The sequence below is a fragment of the Harpia harpyja genome, chromosome 18 (assembly GCF_026419915.1).
Source record: "Harpia harpyja isolate bHarHar1 chromosome 18, bHarHar1 primary haplotype, whole genome shotgun sequence".
Lineage (NCBI taxonomy): Eukaryota > Metazoa > Chordata > Aves > Accipitriformes > Accipitridae > Harpia > Harpia harpyja.
This window is the reverse complement of record NC_068957.1, coordinates 5,060,298-5,078,444: the sequence shown is the minus strand read 5'-3', so window position 1 is coordinate 5,078,444 and position 18,147 is coordinate 5,060,298. Positions and strand designations below refer to the sequence as shown.

At 44.6% G+C, this 18,147-nt stretch overlaps 1 protein-coding gene across 3 annotated transcripts in view; it reads right to left on the bottom strand.

The window, feature by feature from the left end:
• Positions 1 to 430: 430 nt before the first annotated feature.
• PSMD10 (proteasome 26S subunit, non-ATPase 10) overlaps positions 431 to 18,147 on the bottom strand; it is an 86,994-nt gene continuing 69,277 nt past the window's right edge. For 2 of the 3 annotated variants that reach the window (XM_052813088.1, XM_052813087.1), the window contains exons 4-17: positions 17,806 to 17,899; positions 16,195 to 16,288; positions 15,927 to 16,020; positions 14,177 to 15,298; positions 12,740 to 12,838; positions 10,598 to 10,689; positions 10,031 to 10,132; positions 7,939 to 8,108; positions 7,070 to 7,172; positions 6,249 to 6,410; positions 5,430 to 5,508; positions 4,790 to 4,889; positions 3,593 to 3,798; positions 431 to 1,841 (exon numbers count right to left, since the gene is read on the bottom strand). In XM_052813088.1, coding sequence (XP_052669048.1) covers positions 1,696 to 1,841; positions 3,593 to 3,798; positions 4,790 to 4,889; positions 5,430 to 5,508; positions 6,249 to 6,410; positions 7,070 to 7,172; positions 7,939 to 8,108; positions 10,031 to 10,132; positions 10,598 to 10,689; positions 12,740 to 12,838; positions 14,177 to 15,298; positions 15,927 to 16,020; positions 16,195 to 16,288; positions 17,806 to 17,899 — 2,663 coding nt within the window. In that variant the 3' untranslated portion in view covers positions 431 to 1,695. The other variant, XM_052813089.1, reaches the window with a different exon arrangement.

The following is an 18,147-nucleotide window of genomic DNA, read 5'->3' as shown; positions in this document are numbered from 1 at the left end:
ACAGACTCTCTCTTAGTGCTTTCAGTACTATGACCGGTACATTTTCAACTATTATCTTTTTCCAGTTGCAAAGCCATCTTCTTCCTTTATTTTTTCCCCATGAAAGCTTCTGATTGTCTCCCAAATGTCTTAATTTCATGAAAAAGTCTTATTATTTTAAGTGTACATTTTTCCATTCATTTATTTACAACCATCTTTGCTAAGCTGAAAATTTAAGCTTGAGTTCAATAAAATCGATACATTAAAGAAGAATATCAAAATATTCACAGAGCCAGAATCTAGGGTAGGACAGCTACAAAAAATATTTCTCCACGACATTTCACTTGCCCGTGGGCAAAAATGGTTCATTTTGACATGACAAAATTTAACACCTCTTTTGCTTGCTTTTTCGTTACTCAGACCATGCTAAAAATAGGTACAAGGAGACCAGTTGATGACTAAAGAAAAACATTCTATTTAATCACAACATGTACATCCAAAATAGAAATTACAAAGCTGCATTTCAAAACGCATTCACAACACCACTCTGCCACGGTCAATGCGCCAGGTGCAAAGTTCTTGCAAGCTACTGGCAAAAAGGAAATTCCAGCCACAGACAACTCGCTGACAGGCATCAGGTGAAAGGCAGACCAGACGGGCAGCAGGGTACGGAGAGGCAGGAGACCACCCCAGGCAACTGTAGCTCTGCAGCTACCCTTCGCAGTCGTTCACTCCCTACTTACCTCTCCCACCGGCTCCCAATATCTCCTGCGTTCTGGGGTGGTTTTGACCTTTCTTTCCCGACCCGTTGTGCCAGGCTAACATAAGACTGTTTCCTACATCGTTATTTCATATTGAAATGTTTTGCACACAAGGCATTCTGAAGGTGCGATTAGGCCCATCAGCAATGTAACCGTATTTTACACTTGGGCAAGCACTTCAGTTTATATTGCACTGAAACTGTCCTTCCATAGAGAAACTTGCCTGAGGTCACTGAGGAAGCCTGTGGGAAAGCTAGGAAAACAGCCCCTCATTGCAAAATTCCACTAGCTGCAGGACCATCACTTCTCTCTTTCATATTAAAGCAGAAAGAAATTACTATATTGAATTCCTCATTGTTATGCTCCTCAGATTGCTTCATTTTCTGTTTCAAATAGTTCTCTCTTTCTTTAGATTCACCTTGGATCTCAAGTTTCCTCATGTTAGAAACGTGTTATAACCAGCGACAAATGCAAAGCTCCCATTCTCAGACTGTGCTGCTGGTGACTGGGAGCAATTTTACATCAAGTACAAAGTGTACCACTTGCAGGGGAATATGAATAATACCACGCTGCTGCTTTAGTACAACTACATCTCTGCACAGAAAAAACCCAATGGCACAAGAAACAGTAAAAAACAAAAATATCTAATCTCCTTTTCCTTCTGCCAATGTTCCCAGAGCTGAATGGAATTCAAAGATACTGAATATAAATGGTTAAATAAAAAGGCAAATGAAGTTTCTTCTTGGTCAAAATAAAGTATAGCATCAGTTTGGCATCTTCCATGTCCTCTGTCAGGGAATTAGTACTTAACATTTAACATCTCCAAAGTGCTGTCCACCAATTGCCTTATTAACCTGACACTTGCCAGCCCCATGCATGGTCTCTATCACCTCGGTGCAGGAAGTTTCTTAATTCTAATGACCACATTCAGCCTTTCTATGGTACGAATGGTGGGTTATTTCAGTTTTTTCCTCCCTGCCAGTGAGCGCAGTGGCAGCAATCCCTCAATCCATTCATTCGCAGCTGACATCATCTCCTGCCAAAAGGCCACCTCCTCTTGCGTGGAGTCCATCCAGTCCACAGAGATGCCATAGCTCAAACCTGAAAAGAACAAGAAAACTGCAACGTTGGGAGCTACACAAAGAGTTACTACTCCACGCAAAAATACTCAATGGGATGTAACTGTTGCGGGCAGTGCCTTAATGTAAAAGGTGCTGGCTTCCCCTCAGCAAGCTGCGCTCTAAATACCTCCTGTTCTTCTGGTAATGACCTCCATTTTACATCAGAGTTCAGAATGAAGTCAATGTAAAAACCACAAAATGCAAGAACCCTAAACATAACCTGCCAAGGAAAGCAATACTGGGCTCAAGTGCTTTCTGCATCTTTTGGCATGGTAAAGAAGGTCTAAAAGGCTTGTTTCCCCTTAAAAGACCTTCTTGTGGACAGGGTGGGGTATTTGTCAAAATTGTCTTGCTCTACACTTCATTTGTCTAGGAATCAAATATATGATAGGGGAAAAGCGTGTACATTAATTCCAAGCTGATCATTCAACCAAATTTTCACATGCCAACTACTTATCAATGAGATAAAGGTCTAAATTTGGATCACAGCTTATCTTGGGGTTGGTATTTTTATATCTTGCTTATGAGCTTATTCTTGTTGCCCCTTCCCACTGGATAGTTCACAGCCCTCCCGGTAACATGTTAGAGTTTGAAAACAGAGAACACACAAGCAAATCCAATACACACGGGCGCACCTGCAAGGCAGACCTTCCAGCTACGATGAGCCTTCTCCCGATACCCTCAAGGAACTGTTATCCTTTATTGCAACATTCTGGAATCTTTTTGCCTTTCATCTCTCAAAGAGCCCTCTTGCTTTACAACAAATAGTTTAGAAAACCTTAGATACCCTACTTACAAAAATAAAAAGATGAACATGCTATCTATCTGTCAAAGCCTAGGTACGGGGTACACTGAAAGCTAGGATAGGATGTTTAGAGAGGGACAAACCTTGATGCTGGGCAGCTGGACAATGGGAGATGGTCCCACCTGCTCTTTACAACTGTGGCTTAAAAATACTGGAATTTTCCTAACTTCGAGGATGAGTAACCCCATTGAAGTAAAACACTTCCAGCTAAGCACAGGTCTAAGTCCTTCTCTGAACTGGAACCTCATGCCATCAACTCCCAGAGACAGTGACTGTCTCTCAGAGGAGCAAATGGCACCTCTGTTGAGGTCTTTCAGCACTACATCGCCTAAATAAAAACAAAACAAAACCCCAACAATAACACCTTAGTCTACGCCCAGACAACTCCATTCTTCCAATTTGTGATTTAATTCCAGCTGGTGTACTCTCAGTACTGACTACCTACCAGATCAACTAGTGTAGCTCGCCCTGTTTTTCAAGTATTAGTTATTCCTGCTACTAAAGCATTTCAAGGGAGGAGGTGATGTGGACAGAGTCACCAGGTGGTGCTGTCCCACATGGCATTCATGTTGTCTTCATCTCTGAGCACTCTTCCCTGGGAGGAGCAGCAATATAATGTTGATTTGTAATGCTGTCTGTTTTTCTGTAACAGCAGGAAAACTCTCAGATGGACCCAAGGAGATTCTTGAGTTTTGCCAGACCTCAGAGCTGATGCTGGCAGAAAATGTGGGAATAGAGGGTTGCTATCACGGTACCAGGGCCCCCTGCACCCCAGACACAGTGCAAGTACCAAGACTCTCACTAATTACTGAGACTCCCCATCCCTGGTTTCTCCCCAACAGGAAGATGCTCTGCAAATTCCCATTTTATCCTGTGGCTCAGCAATATGGTAACAGTATTCATTTAATGTAAAGGAAACCACTTACCTGTCCCAAGGCCCAGCCTGATTCCTCCAAGGAAATGGTTGGTAAGTTTTTCATGATCCCACACAGTCAGTTCAACACAAGCATCCTTTAGATCCTCTGTATGAAAGCCATCATATACAATAGTGTGATTGAAAACAGGGTTTGTGTCTCTTTTTATGACTCGGGTCTTTTGGTAACTCTTCTTACTGGTGTCTGGAAGCACATAGCTTTGAGAGGAAAAAAAATACAGCATGTAGTATTGAATATCACCTGAGATTTGAATTGTTCCTACAAAGTTCCTCAGTCTAAACAAGCCTCAGTTCTGAAGAAAGGAGGAATTGGGTCTCAGCATAAGAAATCTCTGTAGATTTAATAGGAAATGTTCATAATTTCTGGATGAAACTTTTTCTTTTTGCTAAGAAAATCCATTTTAAAAGCATTTTCAGAAAGGGAGGTACTTGCTTAAAATTTCCTGCTTTTGGAAAATTTTTTTTGCAAACTGACATTTTACATTAAAAAATGGACATTACTTTCACACATTTATATTTTCATAAATTTTCATCACTTAGATGCCTAAGACAGCATTTCAAAATGGTCCGTTAGGCTTCTTGAGCAACAAACCTTTCTATAGAACTCTGTAAGGTTTTAAAATATACAAAAACCATGGTGAGCACTTCAAAGCGCTGAAAAAAATCTTAAAATCCCCTTAAAAGATTTTTAATTTTCTGGAATATTTGCAGCACCTTCTCCCATATAACAGGCAGAACTAATGTTGCAGGCTGCAGAAAACACGCACGTACTAAATTCTGGAGAAGATCAAAGCAGGATCCAACTGTCCGTATGTCAGTTCTGGCAAGTCCCTAACAAATTCCCAAATTTTGCACGCAAGCTCATATCAAGGCAAAATTCACAACTTCACGTGAACACACTGGGCCGAGGTGCAGGGCCCACTTATTCCTCTCTCTCAGATGTTATTGAGGCAAATCACTGAGTGAGTCACAGACAGTGATTGACCAAGAGCTTTACCACAGCAAGGGTTTTCCTAACTTGGCCACGAGTGAATAACAAGGGCAATTCTCTCCTACAGAGCCCAATGCAACACGAAGGCTTTACAGTATGGAGGCATAGCTAGGTTACCCTGAGAAAAGAGAAGAAAACATACCGCTTTGTGGAGGCGCAGACCCAGGATCAAAGTCAGTATCATGCTCATGCACTTACCATTTCACAAAGGAGTCAACTCCAGAAGGACGCAACTGCAGCAGGTCCTTGACGTCTTTGACCCAAATGTGAACTTCGCCAGAGGGAGGATTCTTGGGACCTGCCATTTAGGAGAAGAGAAAAACTGTCAAGCCAGTCCTTACAATAGCTAGCAAAATGACAGGCTTTCTCTCCAGGGACCTGAGGGAGCAGCGACATGACTTCTCTGCGTAATCACTCCCTCGCGAGCTCTGCACCCCTCTGCCTGGGTGCCACAGCACTACCACCAGCCCCGTCACACTTGCAGCTGCAGAGAGCTCCTGACAAAATGCGCCGGTGCTGCTTTGAAACAGGTAAGGAGAAACTGCTGGGCGAACCCAACCTTGTGCTGCCCCACAGTAAGAGGGGCTGTGTGTGTTGCTGCTACCACATCACAGTGCCCACAGTGCTCCTAACAGCTGATGAGTCTGAGGTTGTTGAGCCCTTCCTCTCTCCCCAACACTTTCCCAATAAATCCAGATGTGAAAATCAGACGTAGGCTGCAACAGCACTATCAAGCACTGCTGAGATTACTCTTTAACCAGCCCTTAAATACATGTGGCATTGCAACCTGCATGCCTACATACAGGCAGTACTTCTTAATGCATGAAACACATTTTACCTAGGCTTCCCGGAGGGACATACTTAATAGACAAATTCATCACTCCTCGATGATCCACACCATTAACAGCAGAAAGGCTCTGAAACAGAAAGAGTTATGATCGACTAAACAAGGGATTGTGTAAACATAGCAAGGCAAGCAGCTTTTGAGTTCAATGGAAGGGCACAAATGGACAAACTCTGATTTTGCATGGCTTGGAGCAGCCCGTTCTCAGGGCAGCTCCTTTCTTTGTGGCTTTGTTCTCAAACTCAGTCCCTCAGAACCAAAAGCCTGAGGATTCGGAGCAAGGCTGCCCTTCCAAGCATGTCCACCTGGACATAATTAAGCAGCTTAGTTCTGAAAGACAAATATCCTTTATTATTTGAAAAGGGATCTCAAATCAGACCTCTGAACCCAGAAGCATGCAGGAAGCTTTACAGGCTTCACAAAAAGTGGCACCTGAATATTTACCTCTCAAGGCATGTTCAGCTGCAACACCTAGTACTCTGCTATTTTTAAGGGATGGTCTTTATGCGAGTAGAGAGAGAGAGGCAAAGTCATGTCAGAGTTTCTTTTGATTAGCGTCAGATCACATTTATGAAAGTCTCTACAGATCAGTCACCAAATAAGACCTGAGAAAGCCTGTGTTCAGAGCACCAAATACTGCACTAACGTGTCCAGGGCTTGTGGATGTTTTACTGCACTTCCCTAGGTACATTTCAGGTTGTTCTGCTCCAACACACCACCCAAAGACCTCAGAGGAGTCAGGAAGGACTTCTGTCACTCCTAAAGGCTTCAGGGTTGGGCTAGGAAGCATGCTTCCAGCTGAGACACACTTACTCGGGGCTTCAGCGGGTACCAGTTGAGTTTCCTGTTGCTCCAGTCCCAGCTGGCCAAGTCTACTTCGATCTCTCCCAAGAAACTGTTACGTCCCAGTGGATCATTGTGCCAAACAGAGAGATTTAATTTTTGGATCAGCAATACCATTTTCTCTATTTTATACTGAAGGAAGAAAGAGAAGTCACGTTGTTCAAATTCTTCTTCTGTTTCTTTCACAACTGGAAATAAACTACTCAAAAGTTTGAATAAGCTCTGACTGAGACACTCAGACCCACTCCACACATGCACTACTGGACTGGCCTCGCTCTGAACACCTCCTTTTTTCACCCTGTAGCAATATTATTACTCTGACAAAGCTTCTCTGCAGAGCACAGGGAAACCTAGCGCTCCATTCATCACAGGGCAAAACCAATATTCTTTCAAGAATTATTAACACAGGCCTGGGAATTGTTAAATAATCCTCTAGGCTTTGATGAGTACGGTCATATAACGAAGACCTTTCTTACTAGTCCCATGCCTTGTGACTGCGTGCCAAGGAAGGGAAAAACACCCCTTGCTCAGGCTGAAGGCAGCACAGGCTGCAGGTCCCTATCTCATCCAAAGATCACTGTGTGGCTTTGACAGAGAAATCTTGGGTGCCACACAGATGGGTGCAGAGAAAACTTTAACATCTCTGCCCTCACAAACCCAAGGGAAGAGCAGTGCAGCATTGGCGGGAGGCAGGCGAAGAAGCCTGGCCAAGAAGACAGGATCTTTCCAGACCTGACCTGGTACGGGTGCCTGCTACAACACAGGTTTTCAGAGCATGTATTTGTTCTTACCCGCAACACCTCGTTGTAGATGGGATTCACTGTCCTCTTCTTCACTGAAGTTTTCCTCTTACCCATTCTAGCTTTATCTGGGAGCAGGTAAGTTTTAACATACCTAGAAAAGAAAACAAACTCCATCTGGATATCGTTCCACATTGCCAAGCTCCAATAAGCGAGCAACACTTGTGAACAGTGACATGGAAACAAAAGACCTGGAGTTGACTCTTGCATGTGAAGTTATAAATCTCACTGGAGATGGGTGGATGCCGCCAACATTCAGAACAGGCAGCTGCCTAGGCAATATGGGAAGCCAGCAAGGCCATATATCCATTTTCTGAAATGTCCATAACTATAGCATCTCCGTGTGTTCAAAATCAGGGTGAAATTAGAGAGGAGGAAAGATGGAATGTCTTTAAGTCTCTCTCTCAGGGTTCAAATCCAAGCTCCTTGTCATCATCTTTCAAACTAGAGATCACTAACCTCTGTACAACTACCATTGTGCCCCTAACAGCAATTCTTTACGGACTCTTTTTTCATATAGACATGTGTCTGCATCGCCAGAGTTATTACCAAAGTGTATTCACCATGGGGAGATCAAGGTTCACATGGATGCAGAGAGAACATATTCCAGTGATAACAGGAACTGTCTTTGTAGTGATCAAAGCTTTCTCAATCTGTTCAAATTTAAGTCTGGCAACATATTTACTGATGCCGATGGCTCCAGAACCATCAGCTAGTAAAGTCCCAGCAGTAAGCATGCGCCAGAAGTCTGAAGGAAGGAAGAAACCATGATATTTAAACAGAGAAAACTAAAGAAAAAAATCCTCTAGAGCACAAAATTCAGCAATGTAGAAGTCACAAGGCACCAAAGTGTCACTCACGGGTCAGATCTGCCTTTCTTCTCATCCACGACAGCCAAGTCCTTGCACTGGGACACATGAACCTGGAACTCCCGGTTCTTCTCATCATAGTCTAGAGCAAACTCCACGGTACCTTGGGCATCCACACTCCCAAAATCGCCACTGTAGACACTGAGCACACTGCCACTCACCTGTCAGGTGGAAGAGCAAGGTTAGTGCCCCTGAAATAGGCACCCTCCTGACCTGGTTCTGGACAAAGACGGTAGTCTGGGAAGTGCATTCCCAGAGAAATAATCTGCAATTTCTGTCCTTGTGTAGTATTGTGTCCTTGACACAGAAATGGTCCACATCTGCAGCTGTGCTCAAACAAGCGAAGGTTGGGGAACCCGAATAAGGGTCTCACAAGGATGTGCTATCCTAGACCAGGATTTAGAAGCACTATTCTCCTGAATGCTCAAGAAATGCAGAAGATTTTTCACCCCTAAATCTGAAAACTCTGGGAAACAGCCAAATATTACTGGAGGGACCACACAAGTCTCTTCCCTTTCCCTATGCTTACAGTACAAACAGCTGCTATCCTGACCCAGTCTCATCACTAAGAAAGAAATACATTGAGAGAACTTGAACTATGTGTATATGAACTTACTATTTCAGGTAGGTATAGTCACACAATTGTCAAGCAATTTTTAAAATAGGCTAGTAAGAACCATATCAGACCAGACATGTAGGAAAAACTATTACTATCTTGTTGCTTGCTCACAATGTGCATGGAGCTGTACAAAACAGAAATAGATATAACCTCTGTCCTGAAGAGCCATTGTCCCACCAGAGACAGCCTGTGTGCATCTACTTGCCACAAAGACACAAGAAAATGAGGTTTCTACAGGTATAAATCAGGAGCTAGGCACCCAAGAGTCACTTGCTTTCCCAGAACAAACTGCATCTGGCCATACGCCTTGGGCTGCTTTTTTCAAGGCTTTCTCTTTCACTGGTAGAAAGTGATGAAGCAGAAACAAAACAGCTCCAGAAAGATGAGAGAATTTTCTATTGCACCAATCACTCATGATTCCTGACAGGATAACATAAAAGCTAATGCTGTTTACAAAGAAAATAATTAACCCTCTTGGCACTTTTCTGTGGTACAGTCATGAACATTTATCAAAAAACTTTCCTAGTAATTAACCCAATTCTTCTCTGTCTCCCCTTACTTCCTTTGGTTCTGAATTTCATTCTATTATAACCTACAAGAACCTGCTAAACATCTCCTCTCAGTCCTTGCAGCTGCATTTACCACCCCATCAGGAAACTTACCCCAGCAGAGAATCCTGAACGAGATTTTCAAGAACACCTGTGTGACTTGGACACAAAAGGCTTATTTATAGCTCCCAGACTCTCCAGACTAGGAGAAGGACACATGTTCCCCAAAGTTCAAGGGTTTTTTTAACATATTTATCTACATTCATGACCTCTCCCTATCAGCTTTGCTTCACATATATTCTTTAAATCTCACATATACACCTTGGAGATACCTGCAACTAATACAGCAAATTCAAGCACTTTTAAGCAGTCCCCCACAAAACACTGTCTCTAAGGAATCTTTCAAAAATGCTCAACTAAACACACTCAGCTCTTTTCAGCTTTCCTTAGAAGCTGAAGCTCTAAATCACGCTTTTGCTGTCCAACTCTTTGAATTTGCTGATAAAGTGAAGGATGAGCTTGCAGAGGGCACCCGTCTGCAGCCCCAACTCTTTCGGAGCTGGACCACAAACATGTCACTTACTAGCTGTATGCCTCATTTCCCCACCTAGAAAAAGGCCCCCCCTCCCTCCTGCATGCTGCCAGGCTTCAGAGCATCCATACTTTGGGGTGGGGGCTACCGCTTACTGTGAATTTGTCTAACAATGACTCGGTGGGTCTCTAATTTGAGATGGTACCTGGAGACACTCCTTTAATGCAAGTAAGTCAATTAACCGTCACCGTTCTTTTAATAATGTACCATGCAGAAACCAACAGGACACTCCGGAGGTCACATCATCAGTATCAGCCTAAATGCAGTGTCACTGCATCCGACTGAGAAGCCCTATCTAGCGAGATGTACGCGTTAAATACCTACCGAGGAGACAGATGCCATGTCGGACGAGTGGCTGCCAACGCTAGGCGTCTTTTTGTGCTTGTTAAACTGGAAGCTGATTTCCGAAGCCGTGTCTGATTCAGTCTGCTCAGAAAATAACAAGCATCTTTAAGCTCTGCTGTATGAGCACTTTGCAACACTACAGAGAAAAACCAATAGCTCAGCAGAGTCCCATTAAGCAGCGATCAGGTTAGGAGAGTGGAGGAGAGCGCGGGGAGTCTCCCTAGAGGCATTCTCTCCGACCGACAGCGAACGTCATCATTAACTGCCTCCAAACAGAGCTGCATGAAACTGCCTGGGCTCTTGGAAAGGGCATGGAATAGCGTGGTTTGAGACAGAGGGAAACGCTAAAACTCCTCCAGGATAGAAGGGTTGGTCTGGGTTACTGGGGGCTTTTTTCTGAAGGCTCTTCTCATTTATTTATGATATAACCAAGGTATGCTCTAAAGCAAGTACTGTCCGTGTCCAGGAGAAACAGTCCCATGAAACCGACTGCCATTCAGGGGATGCTGTGAACATTACGCCAGCCATTTCTGGTATCTAGCCTACCTCAGACAACAGGAGAGGAGAGGATCTGCTCAGCTCTTTGACTCTTTCAGGTTCAAGAAACTGATGGGGTATCAAATGAGGTTTATTGTATGCTGTAGGTACAAACAAAAAAGGCATCAAGATACCTTGTCAGAGTCAGGAAAATGTAAGAAAGTCACATTTTTGTTTAAGGGCACAAGGAAGGAGGAAAAGCTTGTGGGAGGTACCAGAGTACCACCTACTTGCCCAGTCTCTGTCGTCTGCCATTGAAGCTGACCCTCCTCAAGACAAAAACTGCTAGCTAACATCTTAAAGCTATTTTCAATGTGTTTTCGTTCAATGTGTGGGAGTGTGCAAACTCCCTCTAGTGGCTAATTTAATTCACTTAGTAGCCTAAGGATGTCTCTTGTTTGCACCACTTTCTTTGTGTAGATTTAATTTAGACTAAAACCATACAGATCTGCCTCCTTGTCAAAGAAACCAAACATGCTCACATTTTCATCTCATAGCACAACGCCCTGTACAGAAGAGCTGTAAAATATTTATACCTACAATTTCACCATTGCATACACCTCTGAAATACTCTGCTAGACAAAGAGGTGGACAATAGCCAGATATCTAAAAGGAAAAAAAAATCAGAAAGCTTCATATCAACTTAGAAAGATGGTTACTGGACGGCTTAAATGGCTAAATAAAACCCATTTGTTCTATCTTTATCTTTTCTCAATAACTCCCTTGCAGATGACTATCTCCATCCCAGAGGAACCTGTTTTTAGAAGATACATGTGCATAAACGTGCACGCACATAAACACGCTTGTTGAGCATGTTAGCCACAACGATACCTTCTTCAGCACTCAAAATGCCCAAGAGCTTCTTTGGCATTTTCCTTCTGTATGATTTACCTTTTATATGATTTACCATTCATTTGATATTTACTATTTTTATTTCCAAACATAAGCAAAGCATTAAATCTAGCCCTCTCCACAGACTACTTGTTATACTGCAAACAAGTAAGTGTAACTGTAGAGGAGGGTTTCCAAGGGTGAAGTTTGTGGCTCTAAATAAGCTTTAATGAGGAGAGGCTAAAATCTCGGTTGTCTGTGTGAAGACCGCATCACTGAACGGCAACGCACGTGGGACCCAAATCTTCGAGCCACCGTGCCGTGCGACATGTCGCTGCACCATACGACGGGGCGCGCACGTGGCACGAGGCTACGGGACAGGGTGGGCACCGTCGCAGGGCGATGCAGTGCGTCCCACCCGCAGGCTGCCTTCGACACAGCCCCGAAGGGGACTCTCCTCCCTCCCATAACCAGGGGTCGGGCTTACTTAAAAGGGCTCGATCGTTTCCTCTAAGCGGCTTTACCCTTCCTCGGGCATTGCCTTCCCAGCCCTCTCACCTCAGTCCTGGCAGCCTTGGCCTTACCACATTGCTTTTAGGCAAGCGCTCAGCTGACCTCTTGGGCTTGACAGTTTTCACCTTTTGGGGACTGTAAGTGGTTTTCTTGGCCACAGAGGCTGCTGCTGCCTTCCTTCAGGCCCTGCTCCTTGGCTGCAGCTTTCTTGGGCTTCTTGGTGGGACAGACAGGTTTCGTGGTCGTGGGCTTCTTCAGGTTTGCTGCTGCTTTCTTGTTGCCTTCTCCTTAGCTTCTCTTGGTTTCTCAGGGAGAAACTGTCACCATAAAGCACGTCCCAGCTGGTAGCTGGGGAGATCAGTCCAGCAAATGGAGTCTGCTCTGGGGGAGGTGAGAGGCTCAGGCTGGGCACTGCAAGCCCAGTGAGCCTGTGACAGGAGTCTGCGGCGTGACTGGCACGCTGGACGTGAAGTCTGGCACCTCTGATTAATCCACTGCACAGGCTGCCATGCAGCTCCCACGGTACTCGGTGGGGGAAGAGGAGAGACAAGTACAAGCTTCTTGCCAACCCTCTGAAGCCCTTGTGGTTTTTGCTGAAGACACTGAGTAACATACCATCAATCTAGCTGCAATTTCCTGGCTCTGAATTTAATTTTAGGCACTATAAGCTCTCTAATTTGATGATGAAACAATATGTCATTTTCCTTGCCTGGTAAATGCACAGAAGCACCAGGGATGCAGAACTCGGGCAAATATATTACCTTCAGTGAACGTAAACCAAAAAGGAGAAAGAAAGATGTTACTCACTCTCTGTGGTTGTGTAAATGTTCACCATGCTCTTTGCAAGATTAATGCTATTTGCTCGGGCCAGTGCCTGAGCGGCGGGAGAATGATCCCCATCTTCCTCTGGAATACATGAAAAGCCAAATCAACATGGTAAATAAATATACACAAATGGGCAGTGTGTCAACAAGCACGTGTGTTTCTGTCTCTCCTGGCTTGTTCACTCTGCTTAGAGCACATTGCAGTTACATTACACAGGGCTGCTTTCAAAGCATCAGTGTGCTTTAATCTCTCCCTGAGAAAACCTCTTCACGCTATGATGGGAAATGTAAACACTGGATTAACCCAGTCCCTAAAACAGACCAGCACTTGCAAAGAACTTCCAGTGCAACACAGCCATCTGCTAATACCATCCTGAAATGAATGTAATAATAAGGCAAAAACCATGAGAAATGCAAGAATGATCTGCTATATAAAGGAAATGTTTGCGTTTACCTGAGGTGCAACTCAGGATTGTCATAGAAATGTTATATGAGGTAGGAAATAAGCCAAGAAATGACACAGTAAAAAAATAAAAATCAGATGAGTCTACAGAAAATGCTCTCAGACAGGTCTTACCCAGGTACATGAGGACAGGAAATTTGGAAAAAGGCGATAAGCAGCTCGCTCTTCCTAGGTCTTTGCTTGGCAGAGAGCAGAGCTGTGGGCAATCAGAGCCCACATGTAAAATGTATTGCAATTAACAATAACTTTTGCTCATAGTAACAGTCACTACAAGAGCCCATCGAACCCAGAGGAAGAGGCCAATAAAAAGGTGATACTATTGACACCATCATGGTTGAGAACATGGTACCAGAACCCAGAAAGATCAGACTCCTTGTTTAGTCCACTTTGGTTGCAGTTTAATATCCAAAAATCACTTGTGCATACCCAGAAGACCCAAAATGTAATTTAAGCACTGACAGCCAGCGGCTGTTACCAAGGTAGCCTAATGGCCAATGTATTTATTAAACACTTTGCTTCACATTTTATTTCTTCTATTTGTGTCAGACTTATCTCTACCACCAGAAATAATTCCTCCAGCCCCACATTTGAAGAAAGTACAGTCTTCCCAGTGAGTGAAATAAACTAAGTTCCTGTGACCTGTTGTAGGTAGCGCTAAAGAAATGGAGGGCTGTCCCGAGCTGAGGTGCTTGCAGGTAAGGCACGAGGGCTGGTTGTGGGGAGGAAGGCAAGGCAACATGGCACTGCCCCTTTTACACTTGCTCCGCGCTACACAAGATTTGTTTCCAGAGCTGTTTGCTAAACACAATCCACGCATGCTAACTCTGCACAAATTGCAATATAGGATAAATGGACAAATGAAGAAAGTGTGCAAGTGCAGAACGGCTAGGGAAGAAAACAGGCTTAGGGATGACTCTCTATTGGGATTTCATAGGGCGCGGTTACAGCCCTCAGTACCTGAGTAAACAGCTGAGTCCGTTCCCTGAACGGCTTCTCTCTCTCCGGCTGGTTCACTGGGTGTTGGCTTGTCTGAAGGCTCACACATTTCTTCCCCAGGTAGCTCTCCATTTATTTCCACGTTGCCATGAGTGCCCAAATCAGATCTTTCCTCTTTCTCATCATCGTTTTCACCATCTGTAAGCACAGGCTCGATCAGTATCTGCACCCTGCTCGCCAGGGAATTCGCTGTGTGCTTGCGCTCTTCTGCCACGATAAACTCGTCTGTAGGCGTCTCTGGCTCAAACGTGCTGCCAGACACTTCTTTGGTAGGCGACTCGATTTTGACGGAAGGCTCTCGCACAGGCAATCTGGATTTCTTGGAGCAGCGCTGTGCTGCTTTCTCTTCCTCTGGCACCGTTGGCTTCCCATTGCTTTCACCCAGCGAGTTATTTCTTGTAACCGGGCCGCCTTTGCTCTTGGCGTATGTGGATCTAGGAACGACGGAAACCGAGCCCTTCCTTGCAGGGGCTACATAGCTTGGTTCTTCCTCGCTAGAAGACAGGGTTATTGTCCTTTTGTAAGGGGTTCTTGTTTTGGTGAAGATGCCAGGTTTTTCTTCGGTGTTCTGGCCTTGCCCAGGCTGCACAGAGAGAGAGCGGCACAGCTTGAACTGCCTACCATCTGCCTCCACCCAGCTCGGGTCCTCCGGCACGTTTCTCACCATCACAGAGTCTGCTCCCTTCTCCCAGAAGTTCTTCAAGTTCTTGAAGTGTTCACGATTGAGGCCGATATCCTCCTCTTTGTTACTCATTGATGAGATCGTATAGTTCACGCCGTGCTTCACAGCCTGGCTGCCTTCCCCCTCTGCGGTCAGTGGTTTGGAGCTTGCCAGCAGCTTTCTATTTGCGAGGCTGTTCTCTGCTGGCCCCACATGATTCACAAACTGCTCGGATCTGGGGAAAGTTCTACTTGGTTTCCTCTTAACTGGTATCTTGCTGGGAGCGTAAGTTTCTTCAGGTGGAGTTTTTGGCCCCACTGTGGTGCCAGTGGCCCCATCAAGAGCTTCTCCTCCAGCTGCACTGCTGGGCTGAGGCACAGCATCCTCTGAAAGCTTGGTGGGCAACGGAGATACTCCACGACCTACAACAACAACAAATGCTCACAGCCTGTCCCACTGCATTGCATCACGTTTCCCTGGAATGTCTGGGCTGCAGCTTCTCAAAGGGAAGCCAGCAGAAGTTTCCAGAAACCATCAATATGTTCCTAATTCTTCCCCATTTTGAGACTCTAGCAAGTCCCTTTCGATCTGAAGAAAGCCCTGAAAACCCTAGCCCTTCGCTCTGCAACAGGACATGGAAAAAATCCACTGAGTTCTAAATTATTGCTGTGAGTTGGGGATTTGTTTGCAGCTTTGCTTTCAGTTTGACAGCCTTCCTACCGGCTATTTGCTATGTACCAAAAATACACTCTACATTCAAGGCAGGAAAGAGAAGGTAATTTGGATCTATGGATTAAGGAGTTGTGAGCCAAGCACTCAGTTTAAAATGTATGGAGAGCCAGGAGAAGTTTTAGTCATTGGATTTTTTTTTTTTCTTGGTCCCTGCTGCCTTGGGCATAATTCATACAAATGTTGGCAGCCCATTCTTACATGCCAAGGTAAGAAATACTCTTTGTTATTGATTTTTACACACTCAAAAAAGCGTCTTGTTTCGTGGTGTTTGATGTTGAATAACAAAAACACCAATGGCTCACTGAACAAAAACCTTACCTTTTCTAGACAAATGCAAGCTGTTTGTTGCAGCCACAAATGGACTTGTTCCAGTGTCACTCTCTGAGGAAGAGACATCATGTATACTGGATCTCTGAACGGAAAACAAACCCTATCAGTGTATATAAACTGGCAAGACTGGAAAAATGTATTTTATTTGAGCACAGACACCAGGGCAGGCAGTCTGTGGAGCCCCTGCCAGTAGGTACAGACTGTTTGAAGGTCCAAGGAATAACAAAACAAAGCGCAGAGGCTGTGCCTATACTACCTTATGTGATGCAGACAGCAGGACAGGAAGTCTCGGCTTCGGTTTTGGCAAGATTTTACACTCCTCTGTGGTATCAAGTGCAGGTGTGCTGGATCTGTGGGAGAGCAGAAACACCTGAGTAAGGAGATCAGTGCTAGTGATGTACCTGGTAGGGTGGTCAGGCAGTCTTCAACATCATCTCAGCTCTGCTCAGCTACTTTACCAATTTTATCTACTGACCCAGCCCAGGCCAGAGCTGGTGCCTTCATTTATTTTCTCTGTTACTGCTTGGAAGGACTGGGGAACATGTTAAATGGCCTGAACGTGGAGTAAGGATGAGTCTCCCACTGCAGTCAGTACAGAACTTGCTCAATAAAAACAATGGTGTCAACTTCTGGGTTTATTCAAACTTTCCCCTTCTGGGAGAAAACTGTAGGGAAAAACACAGGAAACAGCAGTGCCAGAAGAGCCCAAGAGCCATGCAGGAGGGAGATATGTTTCCATGCTATGGCCCAGGAAGAACAGGTCACACCTCCCAGTTCAGGCCAAAGGCATAACCAGATTGGTAGAGGATTTAGAAACTACGGGAATGATTATGACAACAATAGTTAGGGCAAAACTATAATACAGGATATAAATCTTCATGCTTGGAACATAAGTTGATTACTAACGGCCTGATAAATAAATGGAAGAAACACATATCACAGGCAGTTTACTTGACTGTTTCTACGGTCTTTGGGAGTGTCTAGTGGTGGCTGCTCTCCAGATGGAAAACAGCAGTCAAGCTGGTGAGATTTCATGAGGGAATGCTTTGTGCTTAGGGTTGAATGAGAAAAACAAAGCAAACTTTTCACGATTCAATCAACCCCCCAAAAAAACATTAGGACCATTGCTGTGCCGGTAAAGGAGGAGCGTCTCAGGCTTGTTGACTCTGGATCCTTCATTAAGCAACACCCAACCTCTGCAAGAGGTTTCAAAGTCTTGTCAAGGCCCATATTTAATATTTAACTGGAGCAATTGCCACCTGTGAAGAAAGATTCCTCATCCTGCTGACAAAAAAATGCAAATGAGACGGGAGCAACAATAAATGAATATGTGAATATTTAATGGCTTCTCCATAGTCCACGAATATTGAGTGAGGTCGCTGATTTGCTCATTGGAGTGCCTTTAGTGGGTGTTTCTGCTCAGTCAGCACAACGTGAAATCCTACCAAGCCTTGATGGAGAGTGCTGAGCACTGGATGCAGAGGTTGGCACCAGCAGGAAATGAGCAGTTTCCTCCAACAGTTCATTTTGTTAGTGTTGCTCCATGGCAAAAATTAAACAAATAAAACCATAATTACTTTGAAAAACTAACCAGAATATCCTGACATTAGAGACAGCTTCCATTTTACTGACCCGTTATCAAATCATGCAGGAAAAGACCTTTCTGGGGTAAGCACATTAGCAGGTAGTTATTAGGGGAGGATTGATATTCTGACAATTCCTGGAAAAAGGTTAAAAATATCCTATATAACCTATTACTTATACAGTCTTGGAAACTCAGTTAAAGACCAGGATTTAATGGGTAGCATTCAATTTTCATTAGGAGTAAGAGCAGCAGCCAGAATGTTGCACAAGCAGCGGCGGTTACCTCTCCTCTCCTGTGCCAGCAGCACGCTCAGGGAAGGCAGGACTCAGGGCAGCTTTGCTTTCCAGACCCATCGGGATGTGCTCGTTGGCCTCATCTGTAATATAACACAGACAACTGAGAAATTACATTTATTTAAACTTGTAATGGTCGGTGTGTTTTGTTTGCGGAAAGAAAAGGCTTGTTAAATGAGCCCCACCAGCACGAACCCTGGGGATTTAACAGGAGATGGCTGATGGGGGGCTCTGCCTGCTCCCCCCGCGGATGGGGGAGGCCCCGGGACAGCGTCGCCCACGCTCCCCACGCAGCAAAGGCACCTCCAGACCTCACGGGTCCGAGGCGCCA